General features: G+C 45.4%; 2 protein-coding genes across 2 annotated transcripts; both read right to left on the bottom strand.

Annotated features, from left to right (window-relative positions):
* On the bottom strand, positions 1-5,548 carry LOC139753019 (uncharacterized). Its single transcript, XM_071669145.1, has 3 exons — positions 5,428-5,548; positions 1,627-3,095; positions 1-191 (listed from the first exon to the last, which is right to left on the bottom strand). Exons 1-3 carry the CDS (start codon positions 5,434-5,436, stop codon positions 44-46), a joined length of 1,626 nt encoding a protein of 541 aa, XP_071525246.1. The 5' UTR covers positions 5,437-5,548; the 3' UTR covers positions 1-43.
* Positions 5,549-8,374: 2,826 nt separating this feature from the next.
* LOC139753235 (uncharacterized) lies at positions 8,375-14,588 on the bottom strand. Its single transcript, XM_071669469.1, has 2 exons — positions 12,730-14,588; positions 8,375-8,625 (listed from the first exon to the last, which is right to left on the bottom strand). The coding sequence occupies exons 1-2, from the start codon at positions 14,586-14,588 to the stop codon at positions 8,496-8,498; spliced, it is 1,989 nt and encodes a 662-aa protein (XP_071525570.1). The 3' UTR covers positions 8,375-8,495.
* Between the last annotated feature and the right edge of the window lie 3,807 nt (positions 14,589-18,395).

Raw genomic sequence — 18,395 nt, 5'->3', positions numbered from 1 at the left:
CATCATATGATGACAGACACATCAGCTGAGGATGGGAGACACATCAGGATATCCCCTGACGTCCTTTGATCCTGCAGGTGTTGGCCTCCCGCTCACAGGTGACTGGTTCAGTGCCCTTTAGCCTGAGGCTTGTGACCTCGTCCAGCAGCTGACCTGACCTCTCGGACCCCAGCAAGTGTGCCACCACAACCCTGGAACAACAGAACCACATGATGAGCAAAGGGCGAGAAATATTACAAATATAGAACAACAACAGACGATATATCTTCCCTCAGTGTAAGGAGACTTTAACGATGCCAAATAGTGATCCGAAGGCAATGCAGAGGGAGGAGAGTTCCTCCATAAGTATTACAATATGAAGAAGAAATGAATCTCAGGTTATCGTTACGTTAACTGTACGGCCAACATGGTAAGGGAAGTTATTATTGTTTATTATTATTATTATTATTATTATTATTATTATTATTATTATCAATAATGGGATTTCTTGTTACAGTTTGCAAGATGAGAGTCAAAGATCATCAAAGAAATGTACAATGTACAAGGAGAAAATAAACTACAAAGCTATATATATATATATATATATATATATATATATATATGTATATATCAAAAGAGAATATGTACCAAGTTTCCCACCTCAGAAGCAACATATCCTGCTGTGTGAAGAAGACATCATTACATTCAGTATTGTGTGGATTCCTGTTAAAGTCTCACCTTTACTTCAGCATTAAGACAGTGCATGACGCCTTCGTGTTTGTATTAGTTGTCTTCTTGTTTGTTTGTGTATTTAACTTGTTTTGCCGAACAATTCTGAGATGTTTATGTAACATTTGGCTCATTTTGTTATGGACAGCACCTAAAACCCTCTCTCTCTCTCTCTCTCTCTCTCTCTCTCTCTCTCTCTCTCTCTCTCTCTCTCTCTCTCTCTCTATCTATCTATCTATCTATCTATCTATCTATCTATCTATCCATCTATCTCTCTCATCCTGGTCCGATTATAAATACATGAGGAAAGCTGTACACTCTCACCACCACAACCCAACTCAACATCTATTTTTTCTTCGGTAAATCTTTTAAGCGAATTTGAAGACATCTCTCAAGCGGCTGGTGCCAGGGAAGCTAGGCCGAGAGAGATCATCTCTCCAGACACGTCTCACGTCCTGGCCAGTTCCTCATCAGTCTCTCCGACTGTTGCTTGTGTCAGTTTGAGCTTCACTGGATGTCCGTGCACGTCAAACGACTTTAAAACATTGATCATGAAAATGCAAATATTTCTCATATGAAGACTGGGAATGTTGGTAATGATGATAGATAGAGAGAAAGGGATAGACTGATACATACCAGTTGTGATCAGTGTCTATAGGTGGCGCTATGGGAGTGTAATACGCTGATGTATGGACGAAGATATGTCACCTCATTCCTACATGTATACATGGACAGCGTGTGATATTCATCGTATCCAAAACATATGTGTACATTACCGTAAAGATAAGTATAGAGATAGTTAGAGCATTATACTGATAACATCGAGAAACAGACATACCGTATAACCTGCAAGACGTGTGTCACATACGTTAACACATACGGTGCCTACAACCTCTTTATTTGATAACGATGACTTACAGGGTGAGGTCTCTGAGGAGGTTGTGGGTGGCGTGGGCCTGGCTGGCAGTCAAGTTGAACACCAAGCACCTGAGGCAGCCCGCGTCCTTCTTACTCTCCCACCACAACGAGTTCAGCTGGTGGATCAGGTCGTCCATTTGAGATCCTGACGATCTCTTTGACTCGTACTTGTCCCCCGCTGCTTCCAGCGCGGTGTGGAGCGAGCCGACGACGCCAGGCGAATCTGACAGACCCATTAAGCGCGTCAGGTCATAGTCACTACCCAGGTGTCTGCCAGGCATGGGTGTCATCATGACGATCTTTTGAGCCAGGAAGGACAACAGAGCCGCAGCCCCGATCCCAGCCAGCACCAGGTAAGGGTCCAGGTAAATCCCGTACTTATAACTTGACGTGCCGTACGAGTCGCCATAGGCACCATATCCTCCATAGCCCACTCTGTTGTCATTGCCATAACCATCACCGTAGCCGCCTCCACCATACCCCAGCCAGCTCGCTAGAAAACGGCCTTCCCTGGTGACTGAAGGTCTCGCTGGATCGTTCAGGATCAAATCAAGACCTTCAGCCACTATAGGAATGCTTGAGGTCAGTTCGGCGCTATATTCCTCAAGCTCTTCTCTACTGACGTAGTCCTCCGCCACGCTGAGCACATGGTTGACGAAGTAGCGTAAGGATTTCCATGCTGCACTTCTCACGAAGGTACCAATGATGGAAGACACACTCTCGCCCAGCGTCCTTCCAGTATTCACGTTACTGAGGCGACTCAAGAGCGGCTGCAGCTGGCTCATTAGGTACTGAGGTAACTCTGGATCCACATCTCTCCCAAGAACGTGGAGAAAGTTCATTCCGTCCCCAAGATCAAGTATTTTCTTGATCAAGTCCAACGGTAGCTCATCTGTCCGCTCCTGTTCTTCGTATTCTCGTTCCAGGAACTCGGTGTAACCGAGAATCATAGACTTGAACTGAGCCCAGGCGTCGTTTCTAATACCATCCAGATACTGCAGCAGAAGAGTCTTGTCCTGAGCGGCGTCATCATCGTCTAGAGAGAGCGGACCGTCCCACGCTGCCAGAGGAATGGAAGTCATATTACCCAGGTCTTTGATGAGGTTACGTAGAGGTGACTCTCTCTCACTGTTGATGGCACCTTGTTCCTCAATGTCACTGAGGCCAAGCTGGAACAAACTACTTAAGACGCTGTTGGTTGTGTTGGCTGTAGGGTAGTGGATGAAGGGAGCTGGGGCGGTGGTAGAGAGGTGTGAGGAGGTGGTGATGGTGGTTGTGGTGGTCGGATCAGGGGAAGGTCCCCACGCCACCAGTGACCCTGGGACCAGACCAGCTGCATCCCCGCTGTTGCTGGGCTCGCTGGACGCTGACCCTACCTGAGTCTTGCGCATCCTCCGGAGGCTCAACGCTGAGGTGTGGCTGCCCACCGCCTGGAGGACGAGCAGTACTTGCCAGACGGACACCAACAACTGTGGACGAAGATAAGAGATATCACGTTAGACAGACCTAGTGGCCATAGATACGAACTGATGATATGAGTAATAGTCAACAGATAATGATAAATCATGATAATGGTGTTTAATGCAGAGATTTATTTTCCTTTGTTGACTTAGTTCGTTTGCAAAGGAGAGAGATCATACGTGAGGGATGAATAAATTTTCATTTCGTCTTGATTTCAGTATCATTAATCATAATCATCATTAACGTTTTAATCATTCATATCATCGATATTCATATTATTATCATCATTAGTTTATTTGTACTGATAACAATATGGTTTCTCTTTAACACAGAGTCGCCGATTAGCTTTGTAGTTCACTAACCATTCGGATTAAGAGTTATAGCACTGAATGAGTCCACTAACTGTTTGGATAATATTTATGACCGGCAACAGCTAGCTCCACTAACCGTCCGGTTGAGGCCTTACTTCGTCCGGATAGTCCACTAAGTGTCCGGATAGCACTTATTGTACCGTCTACGTCCAATGAACGTCCTGGTGATATATATGAATGGTACCTTACAGCATTTATGGCACCAGCTGGATCCACAGACAGTCCGAATACTAATGATGGCCGGTACCAGGTCTGTCAGCCCTCCGTCCGGATAATGATTCTTTTCGTTACCCGGTCAATTCATCCACCGTGCGAATAAAAGTTATGACCGATATTGGGTCAATTCACCCACCGTTCGGATAATAATTACGTGTATGTTAACGGGTCAGTCAATCCTTCGTCCGGATAACATCTCTGGCCAATATCGGCGACGCCCAGTAACCGTACGAGTAACGCAGGACCAACAGAGGTGCCAAGTGTTCTGAACCGGAGGAGGAGCATGATATAAAGCCGAGCGAACACTCTATACACAAAGCTTATTTACACAATGAGGAACCAGCTCTTCCTCTTTCTCGGTTCAACATTCTCATTTGTCTCTTCTTCTCCGCGTTCTTTACGTGAGCTGAAATGATTATTATAGCTGTGTGATCCATTATGAGTTGTGTACACATAACATCATGTTTGTCTCTGGTGACAAAGATGGGCATGTTGGATGTCATGATAGTGTCGACGGTGTTGTATGGATGTGAGGCGTGGATCCCTGGATCAAAGAGGTGCTGAGGAGGATGGATGGATGAGCTGGGGCTGAAATGCGTGAGGACGACGGTATGTGTGTGAGGAAGGTTGATCGAGTAAGATGTGATAGGTTGAGGGAGAGAGAGTTGTGGCAGTGAGGGGCGTGTGATTGAGAGAGAGGTGTGGCAGTGAGGGGAGTGTGATTGAAGGAGAGGTGTGGCAGTGAGTGAAGTGTGGTTGAGGGAGAGGCGTGGCAGTGAGTGGAGTGTGGTTGAGGGAGAGGTGTGGCAGTGAGTGGAGTGTGGTTGAAGGAGAGGTGTGGCAGTGAGTGGAGTGTGGTTGAGGGAGAGGTGTGGCAGTGAGGGGCGTGTAGTTGAGGGAAAGGTGTGGCAGTGAGGGGCGTGGGGTTGAGAGAGAGGTGTGGCAGTTGGGGGAGTGTGGCTGAGGGAGAGATGTGGCAGTGAGGGGTGTGTGGTTGAGAGAGAGATGTGGTAGTGAGGGGAGTGTGGTTGAGGGAGAGGTGTGGCAGTGAGGGGCGTGTGGTTGAGAGAGGTGTGGCAGTCAGGGGCGTGTGGTTGAGGAAGCTGAAGAGGATGTGCTGATATGGCTTGAACATATTGAGGTGGTGAGTCTGAAATCAAATGCATATTTTTTCAGTTGTGTGTGTGTCACTTTTTCTTAGCTGAAGCATATTACCTAAAAGCTCCTGATTTAGAATGTATGTGCTTCAGAATCTGAGCTCAAGTTATAGGCTACAGCACGTTGGCCGAATTAGACGGCCCAGTAACGTCATATAATGATGAAGAAAAGACCGAAGGATCACAGACAGGATCCATGGGTACCAGAGCTTAGTCTTAGAGGCCATTACACATTATGATACAAAAACCTTTTTTCTAAAGCCTCTTTTTCTTTTTCCGTGGAGCGCAGTGTTCTTCACTTTGTAGTACTTATTATGCAGGGTTGAGATGGGGCAGTACGAGTGTAACACTCCCTCCCTTTGATACAGAGTTAATCACATACACACACACACACACACACACACACACACACACACACACACATCAAATGACTCCACTTTAGGATGTGAGGAGGACAAAGAGACACTAAATATTCTTCCTTGCTCACCGACCCACCATAGATGTTACCAGATATCAATACACCCTAAGTATAGTTCCAGCCTGAGACCTTAACGTCGTGTAATACATAAAGGTTCAGTAGTCATAATCACTCTTACTTGTGCCATGATGTTGGTGGTGGTCAGTACCGTCGTGCGAGGTGGCGACGGGGAGCACAGGTCACTCGGCCTGAGGGGCTGTGGAGCCGACTCGCTGACGAGGCTTTACTGCAGCAGTGTGTGTGTGTGTGTGGGGTGTGGGGGCGCTGCCTACGTGTGGTTGAGGGTGGCAAACTTCGATGACCCCACTGCCGACACTTGAGATTAAGGCGATAAGCTCGCGCTTTTAGTAGGAATAATGACCATCATCTTTTGTTGCTAATGGCTGAAAGTTTATTTCACATTCAGGAGCTGAAGGAGCCGGTCTTCCTTTCTGTTAGCAGCTGAAACAGCCGATCCTGCTCACTATCAGCAGCAGGGACGACCAATACTGCTCACTATCAGCAACAGGGACGACCAATACTGCTCACTATCAGCAGCAGGGACGACCAATCCCACTCACTATCAGCAGCAGGGACAGCCGGTACTGCTCACTATCAGCAACAGGGACGACCAATACTGCTCACTATCAGCAGCAGGGACGACCAATACTGCTCACTGTCAGCAGCAGGGACGACCAATACTGCTCACTATCAGCAGCAGGGACAGCCAGTACTGCTCACTATCAACCGCTCACCCTCGTTACTCGTAAAGAATCACTTCGTTATTTCATTATCACTCGTCAAGGCCAGGCTTTACGAGGTCACTTTCAGCTTTACAACCGCTACCTCCCGATGGTGCCACCTCCTGATGGTGTCACCTCCTGCACCAGCGCCACTACCTCCTGATGGTGTCACCTCCTGCACCAGCGCCACTACCTCCTGATGGTGTCACCTCCTGCACCAGCGCCACTACCTCCTGACGGTGTCACCTCCTGCACCAGCACCACTACCTCCTGATGGTTTCACCTCCTGCACCAGCACCACTACCTCCTGACGGTGTCACCTCCTGCACCAGCACCACTACCTTCTGATGGTGTCGCCTCCTGCACCACGATCACAACCACTTCACGATACAAGACCACCGTAGCCGCCGGGTGTCTCAGCGTAACGTGGAGGGGCGGGCTGGCCAGTAGTGCGAGCTGTTGACTGGGGAGCCGCCTGAGGAGTGGCTGGCAAGCAGGAGGCCGGAGGAGGGAGTCACTACTGCTGAGTTGGCTGACCACCACCACCTCTTCTTCCTCCTCCTCCTCCTCTCTCTAGCTACCTGTTCCACCTGGTCACACACCTCGGAGGAGCAGGAAGACCTGTCGTGCTACTGAAGAAGATAAATACAGAGGAATACGTCACCATCATCAGGCATTCCACAGCCCAGCTGGACGTGAGGACGATCAGAATCCGTGTTCGCTAACGTGATTCGAAGCCCTCAGTGAATCGATCACTGTTTCATCCGCTTTGTTTCGCTCGGTCTAAATCTCGAATACTATTTATCCTGATTCCGGTGACATATCCTTGCTTACTGAAGTATTCTCCCGCTTGAAAAGAACCCACTCCTTGCGACCTTTCTGATCTCTAGAGTGAAAGAGACACATATACGATCCCGTTCTTATCGATTTATGCACCAAACTCTGACGAAACGTGAGGACATTATATCAGAACACGTGAAAAAGTCTTAACTCTACGGTACACGCTGCCCGTTAATGGTAAACAAATGAGGTGGAGGGCAACGCGTTGAGGCCTCACTCAGGAAACGAGTCTACGACAGTTATCACCGGTTGCTATGGTCACTCAACGGTACTCGAGAGGAAGACGCCCTCAAGCAGTCGTTACCGTTGAAGTTGATTTGTGATTGTTTCGTCATAGGATATGTGGAGGACAGGTGTGTGTGTGTGTGTGTGTGTGTGGTGCTTGTTTTGTTATCATCACCCCCTCTCCCCGCTCCCCTTACCATATTATTTCTGTTTTATCGATCCCCAACTGGCCAGTGTTCTAAGCAATCACATCCTCTTTATATAGCTTATCCCCACGACTTCCAAGGGAGTTATAGACAGTTATTATGGTTCTCCTTAACTTATTCTACCTCTATTGTGAATAGCTTATTGATGTCTCTCCTCCGCCTGTCAAAAGCGATAGAAAAAAATATCACAAGGGTCACGGGTTCGATCCTGGCTGTTGGAGGTTTGTATGTTCTATGAAGTTACGCGTTCATATGCACTTTATTCTTATATATATATATATATATATATATATATATATATATATATATATATATATATATATATATATATATATATATTTTTTTTTTTTTTTTTTTGAGAAGGATTAGCCAAGACAACTTTTCCGTAACTTTTCGTAATTTATTGAATATTACACACAACGTTTCGCCTATGCATTAGACATCCTCTAGTGAAAATAAATACAAGTATACAACATAATGTAGACCCCTCCTCGTGTGGAGGTGGAGGCTGGAACTGTGTGGAGGTATAGGCTGGAACTGTAGGTGTCAGCCACGGGTGGCAAACTATATATATATATGGAGGGTCAGGCTGGCTTGAGGTGTAGGGCGGAGGGTGGATATATCAGGGGATCATCACCCCGGAGGATCACTCCACTCAGGGGGTCAGTGCTGTAACCGGGTGCTGGTCCACTCGCCGACAAAGACGTTGGCCATCAGATTGTGGACGCTGTGGCCGTCGTGTTCGACTGTCTTGTGTTGGTGGTTGGAGCAGCGTCGCGTGTGTTCACGGCTTGCCAGGGCGTTGGTAGGCGCCGCTTGTCCGTGCGTCCTTGATGGGGGGGTGTGATGGGACGTGGTGATATCATCCACACTCAGGAGCACAACTTCTTATTGCTACGTTGATTATAGTGGATGACCTGGGTGTTCCTTAGGGCGACGCACGATGACCCACCTGAAGGAGGGGTGCACCAGGCAGGTGGTGGTGGTGGTGGTGGCAGCAGCTGGTGAGACTAGGGTACGTGGTCTAGCCAGCTACAGCAGATGGTGGTGGCAGTTGGTGAGACTAGGGTACGTGGTCTAGACAGCTACAGCCAGGTGGTGGTGACAGTTGGTGAGACTAGGGTACGTGGTCTAGACAGCTACAGCCAGGTGGTGGTGACAGCTGGTGAGACTCGGGTACGTGGTCTAACCAGCTACAGCAGGTGGTGGTGGCAGCTGGTGAGGCTAGGACAGGTGAACGGGTTGCCCACCACCAAAGTGTTGGTCACGTGATCCACCAGCTGGCCGGGTCTGACCGCGCCCATCAGGTTGCCCACCGACGCCCTGTGCAGGGAGGAACAGACCACTTGATAACACTGGCAAAACCAGTCAAACACACACACTACATATTGACTTACAATGATAAAGACAATATGACCTTAAACCACGTAATCATCATGGATGACCTTAATGAACAAGGACCATTTAGGGTCACGTTATTGTTGTAGCAGTCATCAAATTTCAAAATTAGACATTGAGATTATGAGGTTCATCTTACGTTGCTGAAAACGACCTCAGAGTTCAGGGATTCAACGAGCGAAATCTAAATCTGTTACCCCTTGGAATACGAGGACAATGACCCTTCGTTTATATATATATAATGGCCTGACCTTTGACCTAATCCATATGAGGTCAGATCAAGGGTCAGGCACTGTCGTGCTCACTGGGTCAAAATACATGATCCATCCACATCAAACACTGAAAGTGACGTAATAAGGATGAGTTTAACGACTGAATTCGTACAGTAACAAACCGTTGGCTCCTAACGAGGCTGTTCGTGATAGTGGAAGAGAACAGAAACGTATGGATTAAAGTGGTAGGAGTAGCAGGATAGAACTTCTGTTATCATAACACAACACACTCCCACTGTATGTATTGCTGGTGCTGGGAAATGGATTCTTCTAAATTTGCAGTAAAGAAGCATGTTGGAAGCATTCCCCCTTTATCATTATTATTATCATTATCATCATTATTATCATTATTCATCATTATTATTATTATCATTATTCTTTATTATTATTATTATTATTATTATTATTATTGTCACTATTCATTATTACTGTTATTATTATCATTATTATTATTATTATTATTATTATTATTATTATTATTGTCACTATTCATTACTATCATTATTATTATTATTATTATTATCATTATTATTATTATCATTATCACTGAACAACCGCCGGACTCCTTTTATGGATCCCCTGCAGCTTCGACGTAGCGCTCTGCGCAGGAGCAGGGAAAGCATAGACTTCCAACGACGCTATACCCCTTTCTAACAGCCATTCCGAAAGTAGCTTTCCACTCTCAGAGTAACATTGTAAGCATAGCCGTTATTCCATTGGTTATCAAGGACTAAATCATAATCAAAGAATTGTAAATACAAATGATAAAAGGGGACGGTGTCTGTTAACTGTGTATTCCAATAATGTCACATCTAGCGACATTATGGAAGTGCATTATTGTGTTTTAGCAAAGTATATTGTGTCAGACGGAAACTCTTATCTATTATTGTTCTTAAATACATCAAAACATATCATTGTTCTTAAATACATTAAAACATCGTATATATATATATATATATATATATATATATATATATATATATATATATATATATATATATATATATATATATATATATATATGGACCTTGGATTAGATACAAGCAGATCCAACGAACTCCAAGACAGACGACGATTTCAAATTTGTGATGCGAGTTCCAAGCTCGCTCCGAAGCCTGTGTCGAACATATCAGTGGTTCGTTTGTAAAGCGAGTGTGAATCACGAAGCAGCAAGGTTCGTAGCTTCAGACTCACACCATTCGTCGGGATACCCTACCAGTTTTGTTGACATGGTGTCGGTGGACGTATGTCTTCCGAAATGGTGCTTGTCATCGTTACTGACGTGTATCGATACATTCTGTGGTGTGTCACGAAGACGTATGTTAAACAGCCTCGGCTCTTGTTATGAAAACAATATGCCATAACTACGTGTTGTTTGTGAGCGTGACTACAGAATACATCCTCACTCCGCAGTGTCGTCAGCGAGCTTCAGTGAGCCGGTGGGGGATATTTTGACTAGTACTGCGGGTAAGTGAAAGTGAGTTTGGTGATGTTTTTTTGTTAGGATAAGGTATGATAGGGTGATATTGGATAAAGAAGGGTGTATTACTCTGACTTTTGTCATATTATCCCATGATTATCTAAGGTAAGGTGAAGTACGTTTTACAATGTTGTTCCTCTGGAAATATGATAATACGAGTTAGTACCATGTTTAATTGTAGTTGGATATTTCCTAATGGCAGTATATATATATATATATATATATATATATATATATATATATATATATATATATATATATATATATATATATACTGGGAGGTGAGTTTGAATGGAGAAAAACTGGAGGAAGTGAAGTGTTTTAGATATCTGGGAGTGGATCTGGCACCGGATGGAACCATGGAAGCGGAAGTGGATCATAGGGTGGGGGAGGGGGCGAAAATTCTGGGGGCCTTGAAGAATGTGTGGAAGTCGAGAACATTATCTCGGAAAGCAAAAATGGGTATGTTTGAAGGAATAGTGGTTCCAACAATGTTGTATGGTTGCGAGGCGTGGGCTATGGATAGAGTTGTGCGCAGGAGGATGGATGTGCTGGAAATGAGATGTTTGAGGACAATGTGTGGTGTGAGGTGGTTTGATCGAGTGAGTAACGTAAGGGTAAGAGAGATGTATGGAAATAAAAAGAGCGTGGTTGAGAGAGCAGAAGAGGGTGTTTTGAAGTGGTTTGGGCACATGGAGAGGATGAGTGAGGAAAGATTGACCAAGAGGATATATGTGTCGGAGGTGGAGGGAGCAAGGAGAAGAGGGAGACCAAATTGGAGGTGGAAAGATGGAGTGAAAAAGATTTTGTGTGATCGGGGCCTGAACATGCAGGAGGGTGGAAGGAGGGCAAGGAATAGAGTGAATTGGAGCGATGTGGTATACCGGGGTTGACGTGCTGTCAGTGGATTGAATCAAGGCATGTGAAGCGTCTGGGGTAAACCATGGAAAGCTGTGTAGGTATGTATATTTGCGTGTGTGGGGGGCCATTTCTTTCGTCTGTTTCCTTGCGCTACCTCGCAAACGCGGGAGACAGCGACAAAGTATAAAAAAAAGAAAAAAAATATATATATATATATATATATATATATATATATATATATATATATATATATATATATATATATATATATATATATATATGCTTTCTATGATAGCAGGTGTTGATTCATCTGTGTTAGAGTTAGGACTATAACAGTTAGGCTATGGAGCCTAGTAGGCTTGAATTTGTTGAGTATTTGATGTATATAGTTTTACGTTCGGTTGAAGAAGTCAGTAAATTTGTCAAAGGTAAGTTATTAACGATTTACAGTTAGCTAAACCAAAATATGATTGATATGTTGAAGTTAGGATAAAGTCGGTTTACGTCCGATTAAGTCGTTAGAATATCAGTGATAAGTTATTACTGAGGGGGTGAACCAGGGTATGTGAAGGGGTCAGTGTGAACCAGGGTATGTGAAGGGGTCAGGGGTGAACCAGGGTATGTGAAGGGGTCAGGGGTAATTTAAGGGAAGGTCTGTAGGAAGGTTCTGGATAGGGGGCTGTGGTTTCGAGACATTATATACATGATTGCTTGAAAGTAAGTGCGAGTGATTGAGACTCGTTGGGGCTGGATATGGTGGCAAGGTTCAAGAAAAAAAAAAAAGTTATTGATGCTAATAGAAAATTGAAATTAATTTTTTGAAGATACGTTATTTATCATTTCTCGTAGGCACGTTATTAGCAAACTACGCGTAACTTAGGGAAGATACGATGTATTTCCTACAGTAGAAAATTGCTATGATGAGTGCAGTAAGGTAACTTACTTCATACCTACGAGTACCTACGACGCAATTCTTCTGTCAAGGTTTACGCGAAGATTTTATGATTAATTCTGAATTTAGTTTTTGGATTCTTTTTTTCTTTACGGTGAAGTGTGAGTTTGTTATTAATGTTTTGGTTTACTGAAAAATACAAGAAATTTGAAGCGTCGTGACATAGACGGAATTCTTAAAGAAATAATGTATGACATGATTTTCACGGAGGGTGATTCAATAATCATATGGAACAATCCCACTCTATATATTCCGTAACCTCATGAATCATGAGTTGACTGTTGTTAAGATGAAAATGAGTTGAATTCACAAAAAGCTATTTCCTCTATAGAATGATTAAATTTTTTGATAGTAATTCTGAAAAAAGAAAAGATTAGTTATCCATTACAGACACTTTTGTAAGCCAGGGATTAGGTCGGAATTAATCATCGTAGAAAACGAGAACTTTTATGACGACAACTTACATCAGGAGAGCCAGGCTGGAGTCCTTGCCAGTGAGATGTTCAGCGGTGCTGTTGGCCACGACGCCACACAGATGAGAGTGAACGCAAGCTGGTGAGTTCGTCTCCTGGAACACCCTCCACAGCTGGTTCAGGTGGTCGGCGATGTCGTCCTCCTCATACTCGTCGTCCAGCAGATTGTCGCCCACTAGTGGGTCCGTGGACCACACGTCGCCCCTCAGCGAGTCCGGCAAGTTGAACTCGTCTCCACCCGTCGTGTTGAAGTTCTGGACGTGACGCTTCATCCTCTCGACGCTGCTGCCCCAAGGCAGCAACTTGTCTGGCATGTCGGAGAGCCAGAGGGACAGCGAGCCGTCGCCGATGTCGCGCCTTCCGTTGCGCGTGCCGTTGATGAGTCGGAAGAGCAGGAAGCCAAGCAGCGTACCCAGCGCCAGAGCTCCCAGCACCACATACGGGTCCAGCGTGCTCATGTACCCGACACCGTAGCCGCCGCCATATCCCCCGTAGCCACCGTAGCCGCCGCCGCCACCGTAGCCTCCGCCGCCGTAGCCGCCGTCGCGGGATATCATCTCCCGCGGAGCCTTGTTGTCATCCAGAGTATAACCCTCGCTTCTGGTGGACTCGTAGTCCTCCACCTTGAAGTTCTTAGGCTGGAGGTCGTCAGGTTCAGATTCCTCGTGATTAAAGCCGCTGTGTTTGAAGCTGCTGGCTATGTAGTCGAGAACGTTCCTCTTGAAGCGTTGTGATCTGTTCGTTTCATCTGTGGTTGCATTTTGGCTTCGTGTTCTGAGGACGGACTCGTAAAAGTTATGCAGCTCCGTGTTGTCGAAGGAGATCAGTTCTATGTACTGGTTGACTATGTCTCCAGATATCTTGTCCTCTAAGTAAGCAGAGACGAGGCGAGACAGTGTGTTTATAGTGTGGCTGAATCTCTCAGACCTGAAGTAGTCCAGGGCGCCGTCCATGCCGTAGTCTTTGGTGAAGTTGTAGAAAGTATCGAAGTCTCTGAACGGACCGAGGTAAGGGTCAACCTCATTCACCAGATACATGGCAAATTCTGGTTCCAGTTTCTTGGCCAAGAAGTTCATGAGGTTGACTTCGTCTCCGAGGTTCAGGAGTCTGTCGATGATCCTCACGGGCGTCAGCTGCATGAAGTACTGGAGGGAGTTCTCCTCCTCGACGTAAGCCAGGATTCGTTGCCACGTGGACTTGATCATCATCCACACGCTGGAGGCGGTGACGTTCAAGTCTCCCGACCCTCCAGCTGGGTCATCGGTGGTCGAGGGTATGGCAATGGAGTCCAGGCGGCCAAACTCTTCTTCAAAAATGGTTTTCGCGAATTTCAGGAACTGTTCGTTGATGGCTGGTCCTTGTGATTCGGGATACACATGATCAACGGAATTGTGTTCTGTATCTATTTTGTTCATGATGTTGTCTGTTGCACGATCCGTGGCTGAGTCTTCAAATCTTTTGTTTTTATCAATACCAGAATAATTCTCAGACAAGCCGTGTTGGGCCTTTTTGTTGATAGACGGTTGTTCGATATTCAACTTACTGATTTCACTAACAATTCTGACCAGTGGTTTCATAAAGTCTTCCTTAACTCCAAGAGTGTCCGATACCGCAGTCTTCAGCCCCTCGGCTTTGGACAATTTTTGTAGAAGCGTTGGCAAGAGCAGAGAGGCGATAGCCCCTGGGCTCTGTGCCTCACCCGATAAACTGCCTGTAAGCCTGCCAGCGAGACCCATCCGTTGACCAGTCGCCTCGCCTTCCGGAGTCGGTGATTCTGGGAAGCCCTCGCTGACCCGGGCCCAGCTGACGACAGTCATCATCAGGACGTAGACGAAGACGAAGGTCACCATCTTCGTTGTTGACCCAAGATCTGTAATGAAACACTTGACGATGAACTGACCAAACTGTTTACAGGACGACGGGTTAGCGACTGTGTACACTATGTGATGGATGATACTCGTGGTGTTGGGAAGTTGATAGCAATGTTCATTAAAGGTATGATACTGTACTTGATGACAAGTGTTGGTGGGGACTGTTGGTTAGTGGAGGGGGGAAAATATACATTGCGTTTACGATACCCTCCCTCCAGTCGTGCCGGATTACAGAGAATCCGTCCGTTAGAACTGTGAGGGTACGTGAGACTGACTGACGTATGTTCATCACACACATACACACACAACACACTCACGAGATGAAATGTTTGTTCGCGGACATCGGCCGCCACCGCCACATCGAGACAAGAGATCCCGTTCCCCGTGGTAACGGTAACACGACGAAAATGTAAACAGCTAATTGTTGTTGAGGTGGGCGGCTCGTGTTTGAGGTGATGGTGGGTGTAGCTGTGTACCTACACCACTCCTCACACGACCTACAACTCTTCCTGTGAGCCAACTTAAAAAAAAGAAATAGAAAAAAAGTCTTCAAGAACGTGTCACGCTGAGAGAGGAGTGACAGCAAAATATGCTGGGCAGTTATTGTGGTGTGTGTGATGTGCTCTTGAAAATTACTAGAGTTGGTCCAGGTGATTATGTTCATTACAAGACACACGAAGAACTAAGATTTGTGACAAGAAAGTGATTTTATATATATATATATATATATATATATATATATATATATATATATATATATATATATATATATATATATTTATATATTTCATGAAGCAGCTTGACTTACATATTGCTATTTTACAAACGTGATGGAAAAAAAAAAAGACATTGTATAGTTGTAAGATGACGTAGGGGCGGAGGGAGTATCCAGATATGCAAATAGCATCTGCAGAGAGCTCGTTACGACGTAACTTTTGGTAACCAAGGAAATTTGTTAGGTTGAAGAATGTTGGAGAAGTTGTATTTCTGTTATTTGGTTGTTAGCATGATGATATTGGTAGTTGATACGTTGTTAGCGGTTGTAATGCCTGCCAGCACACGACCATGTACTGAGCACAGTGGTGTACACCTGCAGAGAACATGTCACTGTAAACACAGAGTATATGTAGATACGTACAGTTGTGGTAGCGGGAACATGTCTTAAGCTTGTGGTGGTGGAGGCGGAGCTGATGAGTGACGTTGTGTTTTGGGGCGGAGCTGATGAGTGACGTTATGTTTTGGGGCGGAGCTGATGAGTGACGTATGTTTTGGGGCGGAGCTGATGAGTGACGTTATGTATTAGGGCGGATCTGATGAGTGACCTTATGTATAGGGGCGGAGCCTAGAGTGACGTTATGTATTGGGGCGGAGCTAATGAGTGACGTTATGCATGGGGGTGCAGCTGATGAGTGACGTTATGTATGGTGCAGAACTGGTTGAGTAACGTTATGCATAGGGGGTAGGGGAACTGATGAGTGACGTTATGCATAGGGGCGGAGCTGATGAGTGACGTCATAATGGGGCGGAGCTGATGAGTGACGTCATAATGGGGCGGAGCTGATAAAGGACGTATGTATAGGGGCGGAACTGATGAGTGACGTTATGCATGAGAGCGGACCTGATGAGTGACGTTATGTATGGGGGCGAAGTTGATGAGTGACGTTATGCATGGGGGGGCGGAGCTAATAACCTACGTCATCAATGGGGGCAGCTAGTCAGGTACGTCACGTATAGGGACGTGGCTCATCAATCATGAAAGGGCAAAGTTTCCATTACGTCATACACGGGGAGGAGCTAATACACCACGTCACCTATGGAGGAGGAGCTAGTGAGTTACGTCATAAAAGGCGCACTCGTAGTGAACTACGTGAGGCACAGAGATAGTCAGTCACCCACACAGCATGAGACTAAGTACACCACGTCCCTCTCAATGGTGGTCGAGACGGGGTATCTTCACTACTACTTTACGAGCGGGTAAACAACCCCTCTGCCATCTGGACCCGACCCTTGAGCACGACGGTACAACCCTTGGCGTGATTCATGACCTGACATCTAACTGGTTAGGTCAAAGGTCACCAAGGTCAAACTCTAGGGTCATACCGTCGAAGCTCGAGAGATTAAATAAAGGAGTAACTCTCCCTTTTAGTCAAGGATTTATCAAATGAATAAGTAGATGGGTACCTTCCCTGCGAGCCACACCCGCCCACTACCATCAACTCTGTGTCTCACTGTAGCACACCACTGGAGGGGAGAGAGAGAGAGAGAGAGAGAGAGAGAGAGAGAGAGAGAGAGAGAGAGGCCTGTATGATGTGGAGACTGTTTCACGGGAAATGATGAATTTTCACGGTATTCCGAGAGTGTATCACATGATTGTATGATATATCAGTGTATGTCTGAGAGTGTATCACACCTATGTATGATGTATCAGTATATTTCTGAGTGTATCACATTAATGTATGATGTATCAGTATATATGTAAGAGTGTATCACACGAATGTATGATGTATCAGTATGTGTAAGTGTGTATCGCACGAATGTGTGACGTATCACCATATGTCTAAGAGTGTATCACGCGAATGTATGATGTATCGGTATATGTGTAAGAGTGTATCACGTGAATGTGTCATATATCAGTGTATACCTATGAGTGTATCACACGAATGTATGATGTATTAGTATATGTGCAAGACTGTATCACACGAACGTATGATGTATCAGCATATGTGTAAGAGTGTATCACATAAATGTGTCATATATCAGTGTATACCTATGAGTATATCACACGAATGTATGATGTATCAGTATATGTGCAAGACTGTATCACACGAATGTATGATGTATCAGTATAGGTGTCAGTGTGTATCACACGTATGTATGATGTATCACTGTGTGTCTACACTCCAACACTTATGAGTGTGTTTGGGAAGTCAGGTTTATAGCGTGGGGCTTTTCCACCGAGTGTGTCTTAGGTCACAGGCAAGTGTGTGTGTGTGTGTGTGTGTGTGTGTGTGTGTGTGTGTGTGTGTGTGTGTGTGTGTGTGTGTGTGTTACTCGAGGGTAAGCCATTGTCTTGAGCGTGCCAGCTGAGTGGATCGCTGAGATCGTTGTCAACTTCTTCAGATAACTTGCATACCGAGCGAATTTACCGGGTAACACGGACGTTGCGTAGTCATCTACTGTTTGTAAAGAATACAAAGGAATTCAAACGATCTTAGCAGAGCATATGATGACATAGGAGCATACGCTATTAGCGGAGCATACGATCTTATAAAAGCACACGATCTTAACAGAGCATTCGATCCTAGAAGAGCATACGGTCTCTGAGGAGCATTCGATCTTGGCAGAGCATGTGATGATACAAGAGCATGCGACCTTAACAGAGCATACTGTTAGTAGAGCATATTATCTTAGCAGAACGTACGATCTTGATAGAAAATGTAATCTTAGCAGAGCATGTTGTCTGTCTTAGCAGAGCACGTGGTCTTAGCAGAGCACGTGGTCTTAGCAGAGCACGTGGTCTTAGCAGAGCATGTTGTCTTAGCAGAGCACGTGGTCTTAGAGCATGTTGTCTTAGCAGAGCACGTGGTCTTAGCAGAGCATGTTGTCTTAGCAGAGCACGTGGTCTTAGCAGAGCATGTTGTCTTAGCAGAGCACGTGGTCTTAGCAGAGCACGTGGTCTTAGCAGAGCATGTTGTCTTAGCAGAGCACGTGGTCTTAGAGCATGTTGTCTTAGCAGAGCACGTGGTCTTAGCAGAGCATGTTGTCTTAGCAGAGCACGTGGTCTTA

The sequence above is a fragment of the Panulirus ornatus genome, chromosome 2 (assembly GCF_036320965.1).
Source record: "Panulirus ornatus isolate Po-2019 chromosome 2, ASM3632096v1, whole genome shotgun sequence".
Classification (NCBI taxonomy): domain Eukaryota; kingdom Metazoa; phylum Arthropoda; class Malacostraca; order Decapoda; family Palinuridae; genus Panulirus; species Panulirus ornatus.
This window is presented reverse-complemented; position numbering and strand designations above follow the sequence as displayed.